Source organism: Carya illinoinensis, chromosome 10, assembly GCF_018687715.1.
Source record: "Carya illinoinensis cultivar Pawnee chromosome 10, C.illinoinensisPawnee_v1, whole genome shotgun sequence".
In the NCBI taxonomy this organism is placed as follows: domain Eukaryota; kingdom Viridiplantae; phylum Streptophyta; class Magnoliopsida; order Fagales; family Juglandaceae; genus Carya; species Carya illinoinensis.
The window spans coordinates 28,981,018-28,999,646 of NC_056761.1; the positions used below are offsets into that span (position 1 = coordinate 28,981,018).

The 18,629-nt window shown below is 43.2% G+C and overlaps 1 protein-coding gene across 1 annotated transcript; it reads right to left on the minus strand.

Annotated features, from left to right (window-relative positions):
* Positions 1-14,037: 14,037 nt before the first annotated feature.
* Positions 14,038-16,964, minus strand: LOC122280133. Its single transcript, XM_043091117.1, has 6 exons — positions 16,418-16,964; positions 15,053-15,150; positions 14,810-14,881; positions 14,582-14,706; positions 14,421-14,493; positions 14,038-14,295 (listed from the first exon to the last, which is right to left on the minus strand). The coding sequence occupies exons 1-6, from the start codon at positions 16,881-16,883 to the stop codon at positions 14,191-14,193; spliced, it is 939 nt and encodes a 312-aa protein (XP_042947051.1). The 5' UTR covers positions 16,884-16,964; the 3' UTR covers positions 14,038-14,190.
* Positions 16,965-18,629: the final 1,665 nt, after the last annotated feature.

The window sequence follows — 18,629 nt, forward strand, 5'->3', positions numbered from 1 at the left end:
TATAACTTTCTTAGTAAAAAAAGGGTCCTATTCCTGATGATTCTTTGACTTTGTTCATCCCAGAAGAGATAGCCAAAAAACTAATCTCCATAACCAATGAAATAACACTTTATTGACTTGGCATCATGCTTACTTTGAGCATTAGAATCAATGTGAACGTAAGAAACACAACCAAAAATTCTAAGATGAGAAAGTTTCACATCTTTTCCACTCCAGAACTCCTCAGACAATTTGCACTCCAACAGAACTGATGGTCCTCAATTTATCAGATAAACTATAGTGTTGACTGCATCTACCCATATTGTAGGTGGTAACCCAGCATGCAACCTCATGCTCTTAGCAGGCACATTGATGGTCCTTTTCATGTTGTTAGTAATATCATTTTGTTGTGGGGGTCTTGAGACAAGCCTTCTCCATTATCATACCATGTGATGCACAGTGCTCCCTGAATCTTCCATTAATGTATTATCCACCATTGTCAGATTCCAAGCATTTCAGCTTTAGGTCTCTTTCTGTCTCAACCAAGGCTTTAATTTATTGAATATGTCAAATATGTTCGATTTAAGTTTTAATAAATAAACCCATACCTTTCTATTGTAGTCATCGATGAATGTGAGGTAGTAATGAGAACCTTCAAGAGATGGGATTGAGGAAGGCCCCCACAAGTCTATACGTACAAGCTTGAGCTTTCTTGACCTCAGTGCTCTGCCATTTTTCAAGAAATTGACCATTTTATGTTTTCCTAGAATGCAACTCTAACACATGTCCAAATCTACTGACTTTAGTTTTGGCAACTTTCCTTGTGACATAAGTGTCTTCAATCCCTTCTAACTCATATGACCCAACCTATACTGCCATAGTTCTGCATTATTATCAAATTTGGTAATTGCAATCATACTGCTTGGTCTTGATGTCCTTTACAGAGTGTCGGTTTTTTGTCCATGAGCCAAAATCATCGATCGTTTTATAACCTTCCATATGCGACCTGAGAAAACAATTGAATGACTGCTATCTTAATATAACATTTGATATAACATTAAAAGTTTTAATTTTATAACATAAAATTAATATGATATAAAATTTTAATTTTAAACATAAACATTTGATCATATGTTATTAATATAAACTATATATATAAAGGATAAACATATTTTATAGCATATTAAATTATAATATATATTCTTTTTGATAAAGTTATTTCTATACATTTGAACATATACACTTATATAAAATGTGTACGTGACCATCATATTATTACTAACATGTATAATCAAATATATAAATAAATTAGACACGAACATATTATCACTAAAATACATAATCAAATATTATATCATTATATGATACTATTATATACATATATATATACATATATATGTACTAATATAATACTAATACTATTAGTAATCCACAATATATCACTATAGTATATGTTGGGGGGATTTTTCCCCAAAGCCTTGGGCCTTAGGAAAACAGGCCGAGGGTGTTAAGGGATTTTTCCCAAACTCCCAAAGAGCCCAGGAAGGCAGGCCCAGTACCAAGAGGCCTGAATCTACCGAGCCCCTCAGCGACCGAACTAAGGACTCTCAACCCTTATAAACTAGGCACGAGGTTCCAGACCAGGGGATCAAACGCTACTTTGGATGCGCAGGGGGCTACCCTGACGATAGGGGAAAGGAACATGCCATCTCGACGGGATTGAACTTTAAAGCAACACTAGAGGATCACGCTGCATTACATGTGCTCACTAGGAGATCACGCCATATTAATGATATGAGTCAAAGACCATGCTAAATAAAGCCTGGTGGAGGGGACTCTAAGAGGACACTCCCCGCACTCAGCCGTAGGGCATGGTCTTCTGACCGTTGAGGTAAGGCATAAAAGTAACCCTCAAGTATCAAGTACAAGGACCGATCTGGCACTACCAAAGAACTCTCTTGCTTAAATTCCATTTTTTTGACTCTATCTCAAGATTATTGCTAACTTAAGCATCAGAGGCTTCCTCGGCCACCCTAGGGCCACCCTTTACTGATATTTTTTTTGTGATTATAGGCCTTCCAGGCTGAAGACCCAAACTGCTGAGAGCTCGAACCCTAGGTGTATGAAACATGATCTCAACAGTGGAGCCATCAGTGAGATCCTAAGAAACTTTAACGTATCCTTTATATGCCTACAAGATCTGTTCTCAGCTAGTTTGGGGCCAAGAAGAAGAAACATTGGCAAACAAGAAGGCTAGAATAGTTGCAATGAAGCAACTTGTAGAAAAGCTGACTAACAAGATGAATGTCCTCTGTGAAGAGAACAATACCCTCGAGGACAACAATCACTACTTAGTGCATGATGGAGATCCTAGCAACAATGAACACCACAGATCTAGGCAAGAAGAAGAAGATGAAAATGGGCAAGAGGAGAGGAAGAACATGTAGGATAAACTGTGCAATCTCAAAGGGAAATATAAGGAAATGATGGGCTTGCCATATAGCGCGAACGTGATGGCGGTCCCATTACTGCAAAAGTTTTGGGTCCCCCCATGTAGGTGTATGATGGGACCTGAGACCTGGTAGAACATTTTAAAACTTTCAAGGTATAGATGACCTTGCATGGGTTTCCTGGGGAGGTAGCTTAAAGGGCTTTCCTGTTAACTTTAAGAGGACCAGAAAAGGTGTGGTTCGGCTCCTTGACATATGGCTCCATAGAAAACTTTGAAGAATTAGCCCACCTATTCCCCACCCACTTCATGGCTAATAGGAGGAGGAGGTGCCTTGCGATGTTCCTTCTCACCATAAAGCAGAGAGAAATGAAAGTTTGAAAGCCTACCTGGCCCAGTTTAATAAAGAGTGTATGATAGTGGAGGACCAAGATGAAAGGATTACCCTGGCAGCACTCTTGGGGGGAGTATGGCCCCAGTCCACGATCATGGTGGAGCTAGCCAAAAGTACCCCACAACCCTACGAGAGTCCATGGACCAGTAGACAACTTCATCAATGCCAAGGACACACTCCGTGCCCTAGCCGAGCCATAAAGAAAGGAGCTAGAGCGAGTAGACAAAAAGAGGAAGGCCCCAGCTAAAGGCCCTTCCTGCGAAAAAGTGAAATAGAAGCCGCGCTAGGCAAGAAAGGAGGAGCTACCCTCAAGAAATGCGGTATACTGGCATGACCAGTCGGTGTTCACCATCCAAAGGGATGAGTGCTAGCCCGTGCAGGAGGACGAACGAATGACGCGTCACTACTGCAGTTACCACCAATCAATCACCCACAACACAGGAGAATGTTGTTCACATTGAGTAGACCGAATGGCGCCAAGGCCTCCCTCGTTCTGACAAGAAGAGCAGATATGGAGGGGGTGGTCCCGAGAAAGGAGCCTTAAGAGGAGCTACTGGCAAGGGAGAGTGGAAAGTCCAAGGAGGAGGGAGGTCGAGTGGGAACCTCTATGCTGCCCCTCGCAGCAACCACATCGGGAGATGCCCCCAATGGAGAAAATTAGAATGATAGCAGGGGGTTTTGCTAGCAGGGGTGTGACCTCATCCTAGGCCCACTATCGAGAAGTCTACTCAGCCATGTACTGCCCCCACCAAGTACAGATGGGGCGAACCCGCCTCCATGATCTCTTTCGGGGAAGATGATGAGGAAGGAGTCCTCTACCTATATAACGACGTGCTGCTGGTGACTATCCAGATCGCCAACTTCACTATAAGAAGGATTCTCATCAACAATGGCAACTCAGTAGACATCTTGTTTTGGGAATCGCTTACCCTCATAGGGATAGACATAGCCCAACTCCAATTAGCCCCAATGCCATTTAGAGGCTTCTCTAGGGAGACAATCCAACTGGCTGGAACAATCACCTTATTTGTCCTGTTAGGCAACGCCCCTTGCACAGCCCCTATTATGGTCAACTTCTAGGTAGTGAGTGCCCCTCTTCTTACAACACCATCATCGGCCAGTCAACTTTCAACAAGCTAAAGGAAATCACCTGCACCTACCATCTAAAGGTGAAATTTCCAACCGCTCAGGACATAGTGGAGATCTGCAAAGAATAAGCTCTGATGCATGGATGCTACATGCAGGAGTTGAAATCGAAGCCCAATGGTATGACACATAGCACAAATATGCGCCTCATATGAAGCTACAACAAGCTCTTGTAAAAAATGTGATCTGTCCAGACTGGAGGAGGGGAGATGGGCGCAAATAAGGAAAACAAAGAGACAACCTGGTTCCACTTGTAATTTTGTAAACTTCATTCGCTGATGTATAAACTTTATTTAATGAAAAATGCTAGTCTTTTTCAGGAATTCTATGAGAAAATCTCCATCGACAAATACCTTATTCAATGTCAAATCTTCACAACCTAATTACCTCATGCGAGGCAATAAAGAGATGGGTATAATACCGAAGGCTGTTTTATCCCTCCCAAGGTGGAGTGCAGGTGAGCCCTTGACTGGCCGACAACTTATCTTCCTCGTAAGCGTCAACAAACAGGACCGGATCTAGTTAGACACACTAACCAAACAGATTACCTCCACGTGAGGGTCAACAGGTAGGACTAGCCTTGGGCTAACCCGACTTCCCCCACGAAGGAGAGCTGGACCAGCCTTGAGGCTATCCAAACGGATTATCCTGTTTTACCTTGACAAAGTGTGGGCCCAGTACCAACCCGTCCCTCACCTACCTTCTATGTGACATCAATGGGTAGGAGCAGGTCCAATCACAAACCGTCCAAATAGACTACCTCTACGTGAGGGTCAATAGATAGGCTAGCCCCAGGCTAACCTAACTTCCCTCACTGAGCAGAGCAAGAACAGCCCTGAGGCTGTTTAAATGAATTATCCCATTCCATAACGACCGAAGTGCAAATCGGCTACACAGTTGTCAGACATTACCTTTCTATGGGTTATTAAAGGGATGTGTGTAATGCCGAAGGCTACTTAATCCTTCCTACAATGAAGTGTGGGCCAGTCCTCAATTGCTTGACAACTTACCTTCCTCGTAGGCATTGACAAGGTGGGAAGGTATAATCACACACACAGTCTGATCATTACCTTCCTGTGGGATACCAAAGAGTAAGATAAGCTAGAGGCCATCTTGACAATATCACGGAGGAGAGTGAGTAGGCCTTGAGGCCGCTCGAACACTTACCTTGACCTCTGCCACAACGAAGAGTGGACACGGTGCCAACTCGACCCTCACCTACCTTCCATGGTGTCAATGGATGGGAGCGGGTCTAGTCAGACACACTAACCGAACAGATTACCTCCATGAAAGGGTCTACAAGCAAGATTAGCCTCGAGCTAACTTGACCTCCCCCGCGGGGGAGAGTGGGACTAGCCTTGAGGTTGCCCAAACAGATTACCCCATCTCGCCCACAGTGAAAAGTAATATGGCTCTAAGGCCATCGACTAATTACCTACCCCAATGGGACAAATGGGGAGAGTGTGGTTTAAGGCACCTTTACCCCCCTCTTGGCGGAGTGCGGGATAGTCCCATAATTACCTAACACAACTTCAGAGAGATTATCTCCTCCAACAGATAACGGATTAAAGCTTCGCTACACATTGGCTTGACAACCCAGCTTAGTGAACGTCGATAATTGTCCTCATCGTGGTTTGACCTCTACAACATACACAAGAAATCGGCCCCCCTCACCTAGCACAATGGTTAACAAGGCGAGTCCAGCCATACATGTCGTTTGACCTTTATCAAAGTATTTAGGCAAGCTCGGCTTCACATGCCGCTCGACTCCTCTCGATGAGCGTGAGGGTCAACGAGACGAGCCCAACCATACATGCCACTCAACCTCTATTAGAGTATTTGGGTGAGCCCGACTTCACATGTTGCTTGCCTCTCTCATTGAGAACAAGGGTCAACGAGGTGAGTTCAGCCTAAGTGCTGCTCGACCTCCGCAAGGACTTCTGGGCGAGCCTGGTTTACATGCCGCTTGACTCCTCTTGCCTAGCACAATGGTCAATGAGGTGAGCTCAGTCATACATGCTGCCCAACCTCCATTAGAGTATTTACGTGAGCCCAGCTTCACATGCTGCTCGCCTCTCTCGATGAGCATATTGGTCAACAACACAAGTTTAGCCTAAGTACTGCTCAAACTTAGCAAGGACTTTTGGGTGGGCTCGACTTCACATGCTGCTTGGCTCTTCTCGCCTAGCGCAAGGGTCAACGAGGCGAGCTCAGCCATACATGCCGCTTGACCTCCACAAGGATTTCTGGGTGAGCCCAACTTACATGTTGCTCGACCTCTCTTGTGAAGCGCAAGGGTCAACGAGGCGAGCCTAGCCATACATGCCACTTAATCTCTATCAAAGTATCTAGGCGAGCCTGGATTCACATGCCGCTCGGCCCCTCTCGATGAGCGCAATGTTCAATGACACAAGTTTAGCCTAAGTATTGCTTGAACTCAACAAGGACTTCTGGGTGGGCCCGACTTCACATGCTACTCGACCCCTCTCGCAAAGCGCGAGAGGGGCCCAGCCATACATGCTACTTGATCTCCACAAGGACTTTTGGGTGAGATCAACTTACATGTCGATCAGCCTCTCTTGCGAAGCGTGAGGGTCAATGAGGCGAGCCTCGCCATACATGCCGCTCAACCTCCATCAGAGTATTTGGGCAAACCCGACTTCATATGCCGCTCAGCCCTTTTCACTGAGCGCAAGGGTCAACGAGGTAAGTTCAGATTAAGTGCTACTCAACTTTCGCAAGGACTTCTAGGCGAGCCTGGCCTCACATGCTGCTCGACCTGTCTAGCCAAGTGGAAGGGTCTACGAGGCAAGTTTAGCTTGAGTGCTGCTCAACCTTTATGAAAGTTTAAGGGAGGGTTCGATGTTACAAGCCATTTGGATCGGCAAGGTGCCGTGAAACACACCAGCCTGCCCTCATAGCACTGGAAGTCATCCACTTGTCAAGAAGAAATAGAGCTAAGCCCCCAATAAGCAATCAGCACTCAACCACCCTCGGGGAACCTGCGCAAAAAGCGGAGGGACGGTAAAATAAAGAATAATAATAGTAAAGATGCTAGAATGCAAAAAGCATAAACAAAGAACATTTTATTCATAAATTGTTAGAATCTTTACAAAGAGGAAGATTACAACATGTTCGTAAGGAAACATACAAGGGAGAAGAAACATAAATAATCTGCTGGTGGGGTCAAACACAGCAGGATACACAAAGGCACCATCGGCAAAAAGGACTGCATTGACAAGGTCGCTAGCAGGGCATCATCCTAGAAGTATGAAGGAGGTGAAGACATAAGGGTGAGCCCAAGCACATCGGAATCCTCAACTCTCAGATGACCATCGGGGAAGCCAATTTCAGTCAAAACTACTTCCCCACGGACAAGGATCTCTATATGGAAGTAGCAAATAGAGGCTTCTTCCCCATGATCGTCGCCCCAGTCAAAGGTAGCGGCGATGTGAAGAGCTTGAGTTGAACTCAGTAGGGACCCCTTACCAAGACAAGAGCTCCTCTTTCCCCCTCTTTGGCAGGAGAGGATGCTCCTGAACCAAAACGGGCTCAAGTTAGGAGAAATCCCCTTCGCCCGCCAGGCTTGAGTGAGAGGCCCTAATCCATCTCGAGCACGGGAACAAGTTGGGATGTTGTAACAGAACATGGATTGCACAATGAGTCCTAAGATAGGAAAAACCATCGAACGATGTGACCACTGAGTCTGGTCTACACCACCTTTATAATGCATCTCATAGTGACAAGAAGCAACATGACCTATGGCAAAGTTTCCTCGGATTTCCATAAGGAGTTGCCAAACTCCCACCTCAATGCAAGAGTCCATGCAAGAAGCCTCACCCAAGGCCAAAAGGCTCATTAGAGTTGAAATTAACCAAGGAAAATTGCCTAGAAGAAAGTAGAAGACCCTAAACGCTTGAAGAGCATAAGGGGAGGTTTGATAGCAAAGTCAGAAGGAAGGAAATAATTATATAGGCAAGGCGTGAAATTTCACTCCCTGAGATTCTAGGGGAGTGTGTAACTCCCGAGCCCACCAAATCTTGCATGAATCTTGCAAACAACGCAGCACAAATCTCACAACATGTGCTACAAGCACCATCTGGCACCACTGATGCGAGGAAAATGTAACGGGTGGGCATTAATAGCCAACTGCCCAAGGCCCACAGGGATTTGTGAGCGACGCATCGACTACCAAACTATTTTCATTAAAAAACCCAGAGTTGCCACGTGGTTGAAGAGCAAGAGCGTGGAATATGAAATGCAACATCTCCTCTCTAAGAAGGGAACTTACGTAGAAAAGCATGCAAAATGAAGCAAGCAACCCCAATGAGGCAAACAACAGAAGGAAAGAAACCAGGCTACTAAAGAAAGCAATCACGATGCAAAACAAGCATATGACCACACGACAAAAGGCAAAATGTATGTACAAGTACAATAGTGCTTTGGACACCACGGTCTATACAAACATGGAACTAAAGGTGAAGAAGTTACATCATGCTAGGTACAAGAAGAAAAGATAACATCAAACGAGAGAGGAGTCAGAATTCATCTTAGAGTTAGTAAGTTTAGTAAGGCCCAACTTAGGGACACTTGGATTTGGCTGATGCTCGGTGAGGTCAACGTCGACCTCTTCAAAGCCATCTCCCTCAAAGCTAGCACCCATGACGTCTCCCGGAGGATAGACCAGAGGGTCATCATCCACAAGTAGGAAAGGGTCCAGAATAATCATTAAACCAATCTTGCCAGCATGATTAAGGGCGGCAAGATTGGGATCAAGATCTTTGTGGTCGACAACCCTCAGATGCACCTCCAGTGCCTCAAAACTTTATTGAGAGTTTAAGATGACATAATCGTGCATCCTCTTGAGGCCTTCAGATATCCATGGGACCAAGTGTCATCATGAACGTAGAGGGCCCTCCCTAATTGGTCTCTTGTATGGGTGGCGACCTCTTGCACTTGGGACAAGTCGCTCTGTAGATCCTGGATGATCACATTCTGAGTGGCAATCCTCTTCTGGGCTGCCCCCAACTCGATCAACTCCTCTTCCTCTCTGGTCTTGGTTGCGAACAGCAAGACTCTTTGATCACCCACAATGGTTGATAGGGATGAACATTCCCCCTCCAACATCTTGAGCACTGGGTGTCAAAATCTCAAAGGCCCCTTAGTATTTCGTTCTCCCCTTGAAGCGAGTCCTGCAACTCCTGGGTCTTCATGGCCTACTCCTTGGCCATTGCAAGCTCTGCCTCCAAGCAACTCCTTTCCTCCCTTTCTCCACATGCATAATGGAGGGTCATCCTTGGCCACTCACAATATACTCAACCAACCAATAGGCCCCCTACAACCCTCGCAACCAAAAGCAAGCAAGTGAAGATAAGAAGATGAGGGGAAGAAAGCAAGACAAAAAGAAGGGCATGAAACAAGAGAAAACCTCATAAAGAAGATCCTGTAGTGATCTAGATACTTGCCCCAAGGCCTCTGCTCACCTAGGCCTGCCCTTGAGGCGAGGACATGTAGGGACAACCCCGACTGAGTCACCTGAGGGAGGCAATCTTTGATCCTCCTCTATACCCCCAGTGTCGCTCGGGGACCCCCTGTCCAACCTACTGCTCGGGAAAGCATTAACTTTTTCAGTCATAGATGGTGGGGGAGCTGCAAAAGGTGATAACCCCTCCTTATCTCTTGGACCATGTGGGCCACCTCTTTGGACCTTCCGTCAACCACCATAGTCTCCTTGACACTCAACGGGGTAGGAGCGGCAGACTCGACCACCAACTAGTTACCCTCGGTGGAACCAACAATAATGCCCACCTGTGGACTAACAACAGCAGCAACAGATGATGTGTCACCTATAACAGCTCCCCCTGGAGGGACCTTCAGATTGACATACCCACCTTGATAGAATCAAACTCCGCAGCAAAGTCCCCAGCAATATCCCCAACTAAAGACCTAGCGGTGGATACTGAAGAAGGAGACATCTCCATGTTTGCCTTTGGAAGGCCAATCCATAAGGGATTGCCGAGGTGCCCTATCTAGAAGAGCTCATCAGAAATGCTTCTGAACTAGATTCCCTCTCCAAGTGGTGTCTTGCGGTTCCGCAAGCATAGTCAGGGCCCCCAGATTGGCAATCACAGCGGGCCCAATGACCAAGGCTATAGAAGAAGAAGGTGCGATAGATATACTACGGTCAAGAGACTCTCTTTCTCTCTCTTCGGGAGGCAAAGAGAAAGTAAGACTTTGGGCAAGTGTCGCGGCTCGGGGAGTTGGACGCTGATTACCCTTGGGGTGGGGCTCCGCAGGAATGCAGGATCGCTCTAGGCCCCACTAGCTTCAGAGCAAACTTTCTTCCCCTTGCCCTCAAGGGGAAGACTTAGGGCCTACTTCCTCGACGACACAGCAAGAGGACGAATAGAGATGCCATGAGCAAAATGGGTAATGTGCCTAATAGGAGGAAGAAAAGTGGCAAGTTTATCCTCCCTGAGAATGACATTTGAGTGAACGAGAAGGGGATGCTGTGTTGCCAACTCCCTCACAATGGCAATGTGGTGTAACTCATCAAGCATGGCGGTCGGTCACTAGGAATGACACCCCAAGGGGACTTTTTTGGAATTCGCCACGACTAACTTGCCCAATAGGGAACTCCCAACCATGGCCAGACACAAAGAAGAACTTTCTAGTCCATTCAAGAACTTTATGGTACCGTTGTTCTAATGCTACGAGGGTGCTCATAGCCATAAAGCTACAAATGTCCTTAGTGCCTCTCTTCACATTGTGAGTCAAGAGGAACTTGCGATAAGTCAAATTGGCGTACTCTAGGTCCAAATTCAACAGAGCCCACCGTTACAGAATACAGTAGCAGATCAAGATTTGTCAGGCGTTTGGATAGAGTTGGGTGGGGGCCAACCCAAGGTGATGCAGGACTTTATGAACCGGGTGGGAGAAAGGTAGCCTCAACCAGTAGGAGAGCATTTTGGGAAAGAGAGAAACACGTGACGCCGAGCCATCAGCATTGATAGCCTTCTTGCTAGGCACCGGGACCTTGAAGGCAACCGTATCAGGAACATGGTAGGTGGAGGTCTGTGATCGAAGTAAGTTGGGAAAGGCTTCTGAATGCTACGAGTGACTAGCTTAACCTAACTCCGAGACATCGGCCTCAAGACGGCTCTACCAGTCGAAACTTGCAGGTTTGGCACACTTCCTGGCAGCCATTTGGGAACAAGTACACCGTAAAAAATAGAAAAACAGAGAGAGGTAAGGGAAGAGCAAATGAAATAAAAGGGGAGCAACAAGAGTGTGACATAATTTATAAAGGGGAAGTGGTGGTTGCCTCCCACAATACGCTAGCTAATATGAAAGATGAAGATGATTCAAGTCCAGCATACACATGACACGGCAATGAGAGGAAGAAAACATTTGACAACCATCATTGCAGAAAAGGTGGAACGACCGCCATTAGGTACCTAGACTGAATCTCTAGGAACTGAGTCAGAAGAAATGAGGGAGAGTAATGGTCCAACACGTGGAGCAATCAAGAGGCGATCACTTCACCTCATCCCAGCCAACTGGATAAAAGCAACAAGTGGCAAAATAAAATAGGGACGGAAAGAATTCCCATCGGCCTGGTCTGATGAAAATTGGCGGGGTAACTATTGGAAACATTTTCCCCCAAGGCCTTAGGCCCCATGAATACAAGCCCAGACCGGGTATCAAGGGATTTTTCCCAAACCCCCAAAGAGCCTAAGAAGGCAGGCCTAGTACCAAGAGGCCTAAATCCGTCGAGCCCCTTGGCAACCCGACTAGGGACTCTCGACTCGTATAAGCTAGGCATGAGGTTTCGGGCTAGGGCATGGGACGCTACCCCAATGATAGGGGAAGGGAACATGTCATCTCGATAGGACTGGACTCTAAAGAAACACCAGAGGATCATGCCACATTAATGACATGACTCAGACAGCCACGCTGCATTAAGTAAAGCATGGTAGAGTTAACCGGATAACCCTCTGAACTTGTCAATCTAATAGATCCTACTCAGCATTTTCCATGTTGCCCAACTTCTTCCCTGGTAGAGGAAGATGAAGCCTCTTCCTATAGAGATAATCCTTAATTTGCATTTTTCAATACTTGAAATCTGTACCATCAAACTTCTAGATTCCATACAACTTCACTTCTTCTCCAATCATCATTCTTCCTCAAAGCTGAGCATGAAAGCTCTGATACTAGTTGTTGGGAATATACAATGATATTCGAGAAAATATCATGATAAGGAGAAAATAGTAAAGTAAAAATAGAGATAAATAACACAACACAATATTTATGTGGTTCGATAATATGCTTACATCCACGAAGGTGCAAGAGATTTTATTAACAAGAAATTTGAAATACACTATGGAATTACAAGGATTTCTCTCCTCACTCTCTCTCTAGGCGTCTATCTCTATTTTTTGTAAAATCATCTAGATATCAACGTCTTCATTGTTTCATAGTTATATATATATACACACACACACAAATAGATAGATGGATATATATGCGGTGCGGTGAAATGACGGGTTATTCGCTTGAGTGACCAATCGAGCAAACTCTCTGCTTAGATTTTGTTCAAGCATACTGTCAAGCACGACTCAAACAAACTCTCTGCTTGGACTTCGCTCGAGCGATATGTCAAGCAAATCTCAATTTACCTCAGCTTCAATAACCAGGCTCCACAACCCAACATACTGGCCGTGTGGAATTTCAAGTAGCATTGAAAGTTCAATAACTGTTGTAAGGTCCACTTTATGTGTTCATCTCTTTTCCATTTAATACCTCAAGAACTTGAGAGATTTTGGTCCAACATCAAAAGCCAAGTTGCATCGAAGGGTAGGAGGGCAAAAGCTGGCTTTTACAAACCTATCTGTTTTTTGTGCTTTCTGTTGTTTTCTGAACGCAAGGGCAAGCCATAAAAAACATTGTGCAGTGTGGCGTTTAAGAAGTTGGCTTCTTAATGACATCATAGTGTTCTTCCTTTTCTTTTCTTTTTCTTTTTTTTTTTAATTTTTTAATTTTTAACTTTTTAATACTCTCTAAAGCAACGAAATAATATATTTTCTAAGCACTTCGACTCTTGATTTGTCAGGGAGGTGTCAATCAGCCTAAGTGCCATTGGCTGTCTGTTTTGATGTTAGCTGAAGATAGGTTCCTTAATTCTTCCTTTTTTTGGTTGGTGGTGATTTTTGAATACCGCAAAATCCAAAATGCAGGTTAAAAGGTCATAACTTAACAATTTTTGGAGAACATGCTCAATGGTATCATTATAATTGCATGAGGTTCAGATTATAGGGAAATTGATACCTCGAAGCCTCCAAATAGATCAATGAGTTAACAAAAGGGAGAACCTCCCAGCAGGTCGGGTGGAATTCTAACTTTAACACCAGTCTATACAAATCTGCCATGCAAGACGTGTACCATATTAAAATTTACACTCACATGCACATGATTTTATTTTATTCTTCATCTCTTCCCCCTTCTCTCTCTCCGCCAGCCCCCACGCCTGCAACAGTGCAACCCCCCCCCCTCTCTCTCTCTAAAACACACTCTTTCTATTTCTAAAATATGCCCGTCATCTTCTCTTGCTTGAAGTTTCCATCTACCCAATGCCTCCTTTCTGCATCTAAATGTTTAGATCATTTTCTGCACTTGGGAGGGAGTTGTAGAAAATAATCTATGTAAGAATTCATCTAAATGTTTCATGGCAGAAAATTATTTAAATATAAACACTATAAATATATAGCAGAAAATCATCACTTAGTCCATGGCAGAAAATCATCTAAATGTAAATGCTTAGCTCAAGTGATTTGTTTACATTGGTCTGAAGCTTATTTGGTTTGTTGTTTTTTCTAATTGCAATTAGAAAGCTGTTTGGATTAATGGATATTTTCCTTGCGAAACTGTAAATTGGTAGACAATCTCAAATCTAAATGTTTCATAGCAGAAAATCATCACTGTATATACATTCTTGAGAGAGAAGGGATTGCTGGCATCGGGGGTGGGGGGAGGGAGGGAGAGAGATAGAGGAAGAGATAGAAAAATAAAATGATCATGTGCAATCGGGTGTAAATTTTAAGTTGGTTCACGTCCTACATATCAAATTTATATTGACTGGTGTTAAAATTGAATTCACACCCGACCGTTTGCGAACTTTTCCCTTAACAAAAAATCCAGAGGATAGGCATAAACAGTACTATGGTTAAAAACTGAGTCCAAGCTGAAGTCCAAGGGCAGCGTGTACTAGAAACAGTGACATAATCCCACCACCCAAGATACCATGAACACTTCTTAACCCAGGATTATTCTGCAAGATTAAAGTGCAAAAAGAAACGTTAGAGATTACAAATGATGGGAATATTATATATATATATATATATAAACAAAATAACCAATAATTAGAGAAACAAGGACCCCAAGATTTATGATCACCTCAAATAATACAGGTAATGCGGATTGTGTGGTCAAGAGGGCAAGGCCAATTAAACCTGTAACAGCATGAGGACTGCAGACAAACATTCCAAGTTAAAACTCAAATGGACTTGTTCAAACTAAAAGAAAAAAAGGCTCAAACAAATATAACTGTAAAGTACCTCTCAAAGATGGGTTTATCTGAAGTTAGCAAAGCTGTTATTCCACCAGTTGCTCCAAGAGCAAAGAAGAAAAACATCCCACCTAGAAGCTTTGGGTGCAAGTCTTTGGCCTTAGCCTTCTCCTCCTGCATTAATCAAATTATAGCATGAAATCCAGATACCATAACACTACAACAGAGCATCCAATTTATTAGTCACAATTAGCATGTAATGTAATGTATTTCTTACCACATCATCAGAAAAACGTATTCGGAAACCTAGATAGGTTCCATAGCCACCCATGGCGAAGAGCACAACTGCCTACAAGTTCAAGGATCAAAACATAGGAAATTAGATGATACAGACTCTAAACAAGAAACTTGATAGCACAATTAGCAGTAGCATAGGTGGTAAGTTTTATGTAATGTATTTACTCATAAAAAAAAAAAAGTTATGTAATGTAAGGTGGAGGGAAAAATGATGATATTATACCATGTTTCCTGGGTGACCCCAATGTACAAGCCAGTCGGGAAGATTCCAAGACTTGACAAGCTCAACAAAAGGCGCAAACACAGATCTTACTGCTCCAGCTGTTACTCAGATATTCAAAGTTATGGTTTTTCAGATATAGATTTTTAACAAGACAGACTGGGTAACGTTAACCTCATAGGAAACTCACTATTTGGACTGTGCAGATGAGTTCTATTAAATTCTTGAAAAGCATGGGAATTCTAACATAGGCTAGTAAAAACTTTATGACAACTGAAATTTCAGACGCTCAAAACCTACAGATATATTTAGAAGATCAAAACACAAAGGGTACTAATCCAAGCGAAACAATTGTTACCAACAGGCAGCAGAGGCTAAAAGCTGAGAAAACCCAGGAGGCAGCAACCCATCATCATAGAGTATGGCCACTAAAAGTTAAAGATATTATGACAGGACTGCTGCTGATAGAATTTTGTGACCAGTTATTTGAATGAGGATACAGAAAGTATATTCAGAACTTAAATTGCTATCAGCCCTCTGAGGCAACATATGATGAACTATTTATTCCTTTGATTGCACAATATTAGTATGAGCGCCTTTGCTGGCTGTCCAAGGCTTTAAATTCTAAAGGAACAGAATCCCGAGTGATCAGCCACGTGACGAGTTCATTAACAATTATGTTCTTCATTTTCCAACAAGGTCTCAAAACAGGAAGTTTTCCTCAAGGTATTTAATTACTCTGAAATGTACAATGCCAGCACGTCCAAAGTATAAAACAAAGACATTTACCCAGGCCAGAATTCGATTAGTTCAGCTAAGAATGCTTCATATTTATCTCCAATAGACGTGCTCATATCAACTTGGCAGATATTAAAGCTCCAAGGCTTTAAACTCTAGGATTCTTCATCCTACCCTCTACACCTTAGAGTCAAAATTCCAACATGAGACCCAGGAAAATACGAAACAAACAACAAAATCCCAATTCCAAAGATTAATGAAGGACTCTCCATGACTATACTTCCTTTTATTAACTAATTAAAAAGATTTTTTCATCAAAAAAAAAATTAAGGACTCTCCATGAGCAACATCAATTACTACAGTCATTTGATTCTTACATTGAGGATTCAACCATGGGCATGTTTTGGTAAATCTTACTGCGACACTACCCTAAAAAACCACGAAATTATTGAAGCACCTAAAAATAACTCTCAAGTACTAAACAAAGTTTCTAACCACATATGCTAATCACAATACCAGTCAGATGCTAGCATAATATCGTTGTTTCTAAACACAATACTAATCAGACACTGACTTCACCATAGAAGACTAACGTCAAAGCTCGAGTATCGAAATGAAATAAAAGATTACCTCCGGGGAGAGTAGCGAGGAAGAGCAAAGGCAGAGGAGTGAAGGAGTATAAGACGGATTCACTGGGCTCTTCCATGTATTCTTCTTCTTGTTCTTCTTCTTTTTCAACTTTATCAACAGCTTTACCAATCCTATTCTTCATTGCAAAAGACGGACTGATAACGAGGGTTCTTGCTGTTGGTCTCGCAGCAGCCAACGTGCGGGTGAGGATTTTGGAAAATGTTGGTAAGGAAGGAGGCAGAGGAGCTACAGAAAGACCAGCAGAGGCATTGACCAATGCCATTTGCAGACTACAAAATATCAAGAAGAAAGAGTATAGCTGGTTTAGAAGAGTTGAAGTTCGGTAGGGACTCAGATAGATTTGGAGATTGTTTGTACAAAAGGCCAATTCGAATCCGGAGAAGCAAATAGTAAAAGATAGGGAGACGAGGAAGTGGGAAAGGCCAGGAAAGAGACACGCCACCATGCCTACACACGCAGTACTAATTTCCACGTGGTCTCAACACGAACCTCGTCTCCCTCACTATCGTTGTTCGAGACCTTTCCATATTTCTAGGTTGCACGCAAAAGGACGAATCCTCTCGGATTTTGGAAAGAAAACGTAACAGAGACGAAAATAAAAATAAAAAATAAAAAATAAAAAATAAAAAAATAATTAAAAAAATAGTAAAAGTAGCCGACCCTAATTTGAGAGAGAGAGAAAGATGGGCTCCCCCTTTTATCTAGAAACCACCCTCGTACCAGGAATTACATAGGGAGAGAATGTGTTAGGGACATGGGTTTAGTCCCTAAACGCTATATTCCCCTATCTTGGTTCTCCTTGTGATAACCGAAGGTGTTAGTCATCTTGCTTAGTCTTGATCAAATCGTGGCAATGATAGATCTCCAGGTTAACAGAAGTTTTGGTGCTTAGTGATGGAATCGTGTATGATGGTGATGAAAATGGTGATCAAGTGATGAACTTGTGAACTTGATTCAAATAGGCACGGCTTGATGCTTGTTGTTGGAGTTGGCGCCACCTTGAGATGGAATTAGGGTTTGGCTGCAAATGAGGCTAGGGTTGGACGGTAGAGTGGTTTCCTAAATTGTGGGAGACAATTTAGTAGTTGTTAATTTTGGTTAGGGTCAAAGGAGGGTGATTGATTTGATGAGTGAGGGATTTGTCACTGAACATTATAGATTTTGAGTAATCTTACTAATAGACAATAAATTAAAAGGAAAACTCGAAACATGTAGGACATATGACAAGGATATGGAGTCAGTGAGTTTAGTGAATCTAATGCCTGTAACTTTAGCAAGAGTGACACTTTTTACATATGGTACCGTATTTAACTTAGACAGGGCAAAAGATAAACCGGCCAGATGTTCATTAGCTCTTGAATCAATAATCCATGAACCTTGAGTGAATGAGACAAGACATGCGGATGCTATACTTGAGTGGGTAAGAGTAACTGTGGAAGATGAAGCCCCTATGTGACCCCAAAAACTGCTCATACTCATCCTTTGATATACTAATCATATCTAAAGATGGGTTGGAGCTCGTTGACTGTGGATCATCTTGGAAAGTGGCTTGATTAGCAGACCCAGATGGTCTATCATGTAGATTCCAACAATAATCCATTGAGTGGTTAGTGCGACCACAATGGGTGCACTTATGAGATTCACGACCTCGAGTGCGATTATCTCTAGTATCATGTCCCCCACGTGCACCCCCATGTGCACCTCTACCACTCCAACCTTCACGCCCAGCAGGAGCAACATAGGAAGCAGTTAAAGCAGATCTCTCATTACTCTGATCAGAAGACAATGTAACTTGCTAAAGTTATGAGAATACATCAGGAAATGAGGGAAGCTGTGGACTTGTCAAAATTCGAGAACGCATTGACTCATACTCCGGTTTTAAGCCAACAAGCAAGCGAATAATATTAAAATCTTCTCGTTGTTTTAGCATACTTGGAACATCAGAAGTGATGGGTTGATACATTTTGAGTTCTTCACATATTCCCATAACTTGAGAATAATATTCTTCTAGCCCTAAAGCATTCTGTTCCAACACGAAGAATTGTTTACACAACTCATAAATACGAGTTATGTTTCTAGCACCTTAATACATCTGTTTGAGATGCCCCCGCACCTCTTGAGTGATGTCAAAATGTATTAAACTTGAGCAGATACTAGGTTCAATACAAGTCAACATCAGAGATAATATTTG